Source organism: Helianthus annuus, chromosome 10 (assembly GCF_002127325.2).
Source record: "Helianthus annuus cultivar XRQ/B chromosome 10, HanXRQr2.0-SUNRISE, whole genome shotgun sequence".
In the NCBI taxonomy this organism is placed as follows: Eukaryota; Viridiplantae; Streptophyta; class Magnoliopsida; order Asterales; family Asteraceae; genus Helianthus; species Helianthus annuus.
This window is the reverse complement of record NC_035442.2, coordinates 96,542,270-96,551,086: the sequence shown is the minus strand read 5'-3', so window position 1 is coordinate 96,551,086 and position 8,817 is coordinate 96,542,270. Positions and strand designations below refer to the sequence as shown.

General features: G+C 34.2%; 1 protein-coding gene across 1 annotated transcript; it reads left to right on the top strand.

Annotated features, from left to right (window-relative positions):
• The first annotated feature begins 226 nt into the window (after window positions 1-226).
• Window positions 227-1,188, top strand: LOC110882193 (protein tas-like). Its single transcript, XM_035978470.1, has 2 exons — window positions 227-626; window positions 711-1,188. Exons 1-2 carry the CDS (start codon window positions 597-599, stop codon window positions 948-950), a joined length of 270 nt encoding a protein of 89 aa, XP_035834363.1. The 5' UTR covers window positions 227-596; the 3' UTR covers window positions 951-1,188.
• The last annotated feature ends 7,629 nt before the right edge of the window (window positions 1,189-8,817 follow it).

Sequence of the window (8,817 nt, the reverse complement as noted above, 5' to 3'; positions counted from 1 at the left end):
TTAATAAATGAAATTGACAAGATCGATCTATAGTTATATGGGTGGTTTCCATTTGCAAAAATTTATTGATTATTAGATGAAAACAGTATGTTATAAAATTTTATGATTATATCAAGCTATGAAGCATGGGGACGCCAAGAAGCATGGAGTACCCGTCCCGGGGACGTTTTGGGGACGGAAACGCCATGGGGACGTTCCCTAAATGTTTCCGGGAAAATGGGGACGACGACTAAACGATTCCAGCAAAATGGGGAGGACGACTACATGTTTCGGGTACATCTCCTATTATTTTTAGGGGTTTAACTTTTAAACCTTTCAAATTCCAAAACATAACGTCGACCTTTCACTGGATACACCATTTTTAATCACAACTCGCAAACATTGCCCAATACTCTACAAAGCTAGACATTTAACCAGATTTGGATATACTACATAATGAATGATGTTTTCTCTAGGCTTTTGCAGCTGATCTTGTTGAAGTATGCCACCCGAAAAACTATAATGTGGGATTACTTTGTTATTCTCCACTGGCTAGTGGAGCATTAAGCGGAAAGTATTTGGATTCAGAGTCCGAAGTTGCAAAAAAGGGCAGACTCATGGAAAGATACAACAAATCCATTTCCAAGGTATATTTCATAACATCGCTAAACACATGTTACTGATTTGGTTCACAAGATTCGGTTTTTACACGTGCTATACTCGTATTCCAGGAAGCAACTACACAATACATTGAGATGGCAAAGAAACACGGATTGAGTCCGGTTGAGCTGGCACTTGGATTTGTGAGGGACCGGCCATTTATGACGAGCACAATCATTGGTGCAACGTATTTGGAACTACTAAAGGAGGATATGGATGCTTTCTTGACAACCGAGAGACCATTATCACCGGATCTGATGGCGGATATTGAAACCATCTTCAAGAGATATAAAGACCCAACCATTCTTTAGACGATGAGGTACTTTTCAGTTTTTTTATCACCTTGTTTGATTAATTGCTTGAGTTTTTGTTGTACAATATGTTCATAAATCTTTTATGGTTTTCTCGGCGAGGGTTAGTTCTGTTGGCTGTTTTGACCACGGAGTCAAAAGGTGCCAGTCTGGACAGTGGACATTTCGTCGAACATTTACTTGTGTTGTTGTAACTTATAAAAACAACATATATAGCTAGCTATGTAATAATTTAAAACTTATGAGAAGCTATGAGACATACCTTATTGAAAAAACTTTGACGACTCAATTTTCCATGCGTTTGAAGAAAACATTGATGGGTCCAATGAAAGTCCAATTGTCACAGCCCCCGACCCCACCCTAGGAGCGGGAGCCGTGAACCAGTCAAGTGATACCGTGTTTATTAAATACGCAGCGGAAATTTTTTTCTTCAGGATCGTAGTTAGGAAATAATTTTAGAGTTTACAAAAACACCAACTTTTAAAATAAATTGGCTAAAACCCATATTCAATTCAATTGTTTATAGGGATAAACCCAAATAAATAAAACATAAATTTCTTCTTTTATTCAGGTATTTATAGCCACTTTATTTAAGCCTTCAGTGCTCCATAGTTGGCTTCTATTATCTTTACAGCAAATTACCTGAAACACGTTTTGAAAACATTTTATCAGTAATAAATACTGATGAGTTCATTCTATTTTGATAAAATATATTGTTATACTTTACAGCATTAAGGGTTTTTATGTTTGTTTATATTTACCCAAAACTCAATTAGTATTTGTCACATGGTAGTAGTTCCGATGTGACGGTTGTCATATCACTCATTGGATAACTTTCGTCCAACAGTGCAGTTTATCAAGTAAAGATATATAGTATATCTTACTATTATTCAAAGGTATCAGTCACTAGGCGATTCTCGTGACGGTGGTCAAATCACTGTTGATCATTCTTTCAACTAATGACTGGGGTCGTATCACTGTTGATCGTTCTTTCAGCTAGTGACTCTGGTCATATCACTGTTGATCATTCTCTCAACTAGTGACACTGGTCATATCACTGTTGATCATTCTCTCAACTAGTGACTCTGGTCATATCACTGTTGATCATTCTCTCAACTAGTAACTCTGGTCATATCACTGTTGATCATTCTCTCAACTAGTGACTCTGAACTATTAGTGTATATAAAGTATATACTATAAAACCCATGATATGATTACTTAGGAATCATTAGTTTTAACTCCATTGACACTAAACACGAAGTTTTTAATATACTATATTGCCTTTTGTTTTACATTAGTTTAATTATAATTAAACGTTTAGTATATACTACTATAAAAGGAAAGTATATACTACATATACACTATAATATTTAAATGAACTAATGTAAAAGTAATGTAATTAATATTATAATGGAGTTTTAAGCTATAATGTGAATTACACATTATGTAAGTTAAAAATCAACAGTTGAATTAATTATAAAACTTTCTATATATATAATTATATGTGTACAATATTTATACAGTAACCTAAAACTCCAATTACACATAATCTTTAATGGGTTGTAAGTTTTTAAAAGAACACCTAAATATAATGGTCACTCATTATATTTAGATAGAAGTGATATAAGGTTTTATATACAATGACTGTGGTCATATATATTATACTACGTTTATATACAATAAATAATATATTATTAACACATTATAATTAATTATAATGAGATGTCGAATATTATAACATAATAGGCTCTAAATACATTAATAATATATGTGTTTTAACTTAACCCCTTCAATCTTGAACCCAGCTAAAACCCTACATACCGATAGTAATTGCAGAATACAAAAACTTAATCACTGTAAGTATAACTGATAAACACTTAGGGTTTTGTAAAGCATTTTTAAATATAAATGTATCACAAAAAGGTGATAAAAAGAAGAGTGACTCACTTTGTAACTTTAGGGTTCAACTAAAAAGTTTCCTGGTACAATCTTGGGTATAACTCCAGAGCTATAATATAAAATATATAATGCACTCGCATTAAGTATAGTAACCCAATTCAACTTTATCAATACGTCACGAGACAGAACCCCAACGTACTTAGTTAGGCAGAGCCTTGACATGTGTTGCTGGGTTCTAGATCAATCGGACAGGGAATCGACTTAGTGATCAGGGGTTAAAACACTTAAAACATGGCAGGGCTTTGGAGTATAATAGGTGAAATATTAATATATACATATATATATATATGTATATATATATATATATGAATAGACAGAGAGAGGGACGAGAGAAGGAGCAAGGATTTGAGCAATGTTGGACAACTATCTGTGCTGCCTTTTATAGTTGTAAGAAAACTTGGACATCACTTCAAAAGGAAAAGATTCCTTCCAAACATTGGACACGTACACACTAAATATTAAATTCAAACACCCCCACGTAAACTTTAGTATTAATTGTGAGTTTAATTTTTTTATTATTTTATTTTTATAATTAATTCATCTGCTTCACTCATTTATCGTTTATAACTTCTAAAATATGACGTTTTATAAAACAATGAATATGTCATTAGAACGAGAATATTTTTGTCTACATTTTGACCTAAGTTTAGTAAGGTCAAATATAATGTATTTTTATAATTTAATTATTAAACGGATCCTATGTTCGTCTAACTATCTCATATTCCTAACAGTCAACTTACCCGTAATCTAACCATTTAATAATATAAGTTTTTATATACTTTATTTTAATATAAAAAATGGAAATGTTACACCAATCGGGTATGAAACACTGGGGCGTGCTCGAGGAGTGGATGGTTTCTTCATGAGCCGCTTCATGGGCGTGGAGCAGAGGTAGTGACGGAACTAGAACTTATTTAGTGAAGCGTCATAATAGAAATTTATTTTCGGACATTAGGTAACGTACATCTGTTTTTTAACAACAGATGAAGCCCCAATTCTTGATTTTAGTTTTACAGTAATGTAATTTCTAAAGGTTGTTACTTGCTATAAAACAAAAATCTTTTTTGAGAAGGTTCGACCATGTTTAAGGGCTTATTTTATGCAGAACATTTACTGAAGGGACAAATTATTCGACTTACAGGTTTTGATTAAACATTGGTGAGTTTTTTGTCGAACTTTTACACATCTAACAACACTTTTAAGCATTATTCTTATTTATTTCTTTTAATTCTGGAAGTTAAGGTTTATATTTTGTAACAGTTCTGAAGGATGTGTAAAATTATTCAACAATTTTGTAAGGAATAAACTGCTAATGTGTGTATTTATCCAATCTGGTACACATTTGCAGGCCTGTTAGTTCTTTTTTAAAATAAGTTTGGGTACCTAATACCTAACTTAAGGGAGCAAGGACTCATTGAGGGTGTCACTAGGATTCGGAGAATAGTGGTTTCCTTATGCCTTAAATTTAGTGTTTACAGTTGAGGACCCTGGGTCCGATAGCAAATCTTGTACATTGGTTCGACCCTCTAGCATGTTCAAGGCTTGAGACATGGTTGGTCTTAGTGTTGGTGATGCACTCATGCATAAAAGAGCCACATTCAGAATCACCATTGCTTTCTCTGATGAATAATCTGACCCCAAGTTTGGATCAACCAGTTCTAATATGCTTCCTCTTTCTTGTAAAACATATGCCAACACAGCAAACAATCATGTTACAATTTTGACTTTTTGGGTCAAAGAATGTTCTTATTGTGTTGCCATTTATTTTAAAAGGTATTATACAGCTTACTGAAGGGGTGTTTGGATGTGTTTTTGGAAGTGATTATGTGAATCCACCCCCCCCCCAAAAAAAAAGTTGTTAAAATGTTTGTTAAAGCCAAAAAAGTCCTCATACCTTTTGAACCCTCAAGGTTATTATGCATTTTTCTTGAATTTTTATTTATGTTGCTTTACTGTAGTTTGGTTCTCGTTTGTCATGTGACTTGTGATTTCAAGTTAACTAATTTACATCAAAATCTGTTCAATAAGGCATTTTTCTAAATTGAATAAGATCTTATTTATGTTGGTTTGTGTTTGTTATTGAATTTCTTTGATTGATATATTTGAACCAGATTGACTCCAAATCTGCTTCCATAGTTCCATGACAGTTTATTAGCAATAGCATTAGAATTTTACATGGGTGAAGCACTTGACAGATTTGGCGTTGAGAATCTTCTAACTAGCATTTCCGATAAATGCGTTTGCGGTATTTTTAAGGTGAGACTTAAGCACCATTTTTTTGACTTTGTGACGAATAGGGTGAGACTTAAGCACCATTGATCAACTATATACCTAGCCCGTGGAACAAAAGGTTAGATCTAATGGGTTTCAGGCAGCCACACTCTTGGCCACGTTTTACCTAGAATGCTTTTGTGTCTCGAGTCGTAAATCGACGGGAGAATGCCTACGGTTTGGATGCTTCCTATGTCGTGACAAATGTTAATGTCCTCGCGAAACATTAACGATCTCAATTTCCTTACATTTACAGAATACGTTTTTGAAGTACATTTTACAATTATATACCATGATTCATACAACTATTACTCAAATGTTTTACACAAAACTGTATGAATTCACACCAACTTTTGTTGGCGATTTTCAAAACTTACATGTATTTTAGGGAACTAAGTGGATGTGTGCGCGGTCTCTTTGCTCAAGAATGTTGTTTATGTTTCAAGTTATCATGTGTCGATGCTCCGTTGCCACTTTTGATGGATTTGTTTGTTATATCCCGCTTCCTTGCGGAGATATAGCGAACAAAACCTTGATCTTTGTTTCGAAATGAAGTTGTAAACTTTTCAAACAATTATCTTATGTTGTGGTGTAAACTTTAAACTTAATTTTTGTTTTGGATGTTAAACTATGAATGGCAATTTTGAGTTATTTTATAATCATGTAGAATGTTTACTTATCGTATGCAATGAGAACCATTCAGGATCACACCTCGTGCTTCTGCCTTAGAAATGGGTGTCACATAATTAAACTGGTTTCAATTCAATATTAGAAGTTACAGAACCGTGAAACCAACTGGACAGAGTTTCCCTTCTGTTCCGCCCAAAGATACAAATGACAAGACCTCCACATATTTATAGGCATCACCCATTCGCATAAACCGTCTAGAACGAATGTGTTCAGTTCGTACGAAGTGGTCTTGGACGACTGAGATTCCACTCGTACGAATGTGCCATTCATACGAACTGGCTTTTACACTACAAAACCGTCTTGTCTAACCTACAAACCTATACAATCAACTACGACTCCATACATTGACAATTATGAACTTGATCGACGGAAGCAATAGACATAATGCATTCACAAAAAAATCCATTTGTTATTAGTTTTCAAGTTTGTGAAGAACTCCAAGATTATGAGAAACCCTCCATCATCTCACCAAGAATCAAGAACAACATTTTTAAAGTAAGTTTATACCTTCAAGATTTTTGGTGGGTTTTGATAAAGTTTTGATGATATGGAACTTGCACTTCCTTGGAATCACCTTGAAAGCTCTCTTGGATCTTCAAAACATCTTGAAACTATCTTGAAATGTGCTTGAATCTTCAAGATGGAGTTTATTTTGAATATGGGTGTATGTATGTGTGTGTACGATTTAGAAAGAGAGAGTGGAAGGGTTGAAAAGATTTTTGATCTTGAAATTTGCATGTAGAGAGTGTAGAAGATGTATTAATCATGATGTATTCTTTCCATGCTCAACACTTGTCAAACTGGAAGCCACCAAGAAAAAGGTGGGAACCTTTATGGCCGCCACCTATGTCCCACTCTCACACACATCTCTTATGCATACACATATATATGTTATATATTGGATAATACATGTATTTTACTGACTACCGGGTATTTTATCTCGCGTTTTAATCGTGTTTTAAGGCGTTTTAAATTAATTTTTATCATTCTATAAAAATTAACTCGCCATAATATTGCTAAACAATATTTTATTTGCAAACTGGCTGCGTTGTCTGTATTTTGCAGTATACGAGCGGTATTACGCAGTATGCGCTTAAATTCGCAAAATAGAGATTTTAAGCATTTTAATTAATTTTTCTTCACGAATATTATTAAAATAGAATTTTAATCATAATGAAATATATTTAGGAATTTTAACATTAATCGGGCGGTCACCGACGTTCGTTTCGCATTTTGTTCGTTACGCGATAAACGTTTATCTTATTACTGCCAACATAATATTTAACAAAGTTTGGATTTTTCCAACACAATAAATACTACATAATAACACCACATTTAATAGGATACCATCGTTATCTATTCATAACGTGTGTCACATTAGTACGGCACAGGCTCAAAATAGCCGAGTGTCACACATTGTATTATTTAAGTTAAAAGTTCGTTTATCGGCCCCGAGTTTTGTGGGAAGATCTTGATTTTTGTGTTTAATCAAAGCTTGATGATTTTTTAGAAAAAGGTTGTCCCAACACGAGCGGAGCATCATCTAAGATGACAAAGTCTGTTGGCACAATCGTTTGATTTGTTTGAATGAGAACGCCCTCAACCACTCCCGTACCATTTTTTTTCGATTAGCCAAAAAGATTAGAATTTTAATTGGAAGAAAACACCAATACTTATTCTTTCAAAAATGTAACTTGGAATTATATTAACGCGAAGATCTTTATCAATTAAAATGTTACTTATATAGATGTTGTGAATAAAACATGTTATCGACTTCATGTTTGATTCATTTTGATCATCTTGTATTAGCGAAGTTTGATCTTTAGTTAATTTAATACTTGCCATTTCTTTAAGGTTAGGACTAGTGTTTAACTCTTTTAAGAACTTAGCATGAGACGGAACCAAACTATGATTTTCAAAAGAAGGTTGTAAGATATGTATTTCTTAGAGGTCCTTTTGTTCCTCTTTGAAATTTACCTTTGAGAACTTACCTTCTGAATGGCTCGGTTCGGGTTTTCATGTGTTAAGTCTTCTTCAAGTGGTTCTTCGTTCGTTGGCTCTTGAGGTTTTACCTCTTCTATTATTACCTCTTTTGTACAAATGGCTTCTTCTCGTGCACGAGATTGTTTGATCAAGAACTCTAAGTTCTTGACACTTTGTATGAGGCTTTCGGCTTCGGGAACTATTGTGGGTGGTGTCTCGTACGTTTCAAATGCTGGATTGTCCCAATCAAAGTTTAATTTTGGAAGCTCAAACCTTGGTTCCTCATATGTTATGTATGAGGTTGATGGTTAAAAGAGGTAACAATTTTGTACCGAGTGAGATTCACCACAAAAAGTACAATATGGTTCCTCATAATCATCAAAACCATAGTAATCATAATCTCCCAGGTAATATTCCATTGTTGGATAGTACTCAGAAGATTACGGCTTCCGGAAACTAAAAAATTTTGTGAATACAGAAGGTTTACACGGCCCCGTGTCCTATGAACACAGCCCGTGCCTTAGACTGTATTTAATTCGGTACCGAGCGTTTTTGACACGGCCTCATGTCGAATGAAACACGGCCCGTGTGAGCCTTCTACAGAAAGTTTTTCAGCTACTGTAGTCAGGACACGGCTGCAGAACGTTCCAGTGTAAAGCTACTGTAACTGGGATTTTTTTGTAAAACGAAAAGAAATTTGAACAAAAAAATTGATTAGGCCGTTGATTTTAAGCTTTCTTAAAATCCTTGTGTCCCCGGCAGCGGCGCCAAAAACTTGATATGGTGTGAGCATGTACGGATTTTTAATGTAATTTTAAGTACTTTTTTACTCTTTTTTATCAAACTTTATATTTATAAAATACGATATAAACTATCACTCTCTACAACATGTTAGGGCAAGTGTACCCATTGTTGGCGTAGTGTAGTGATGGTAAGATATCGAGGTCGTCCAAGGACACAAAAG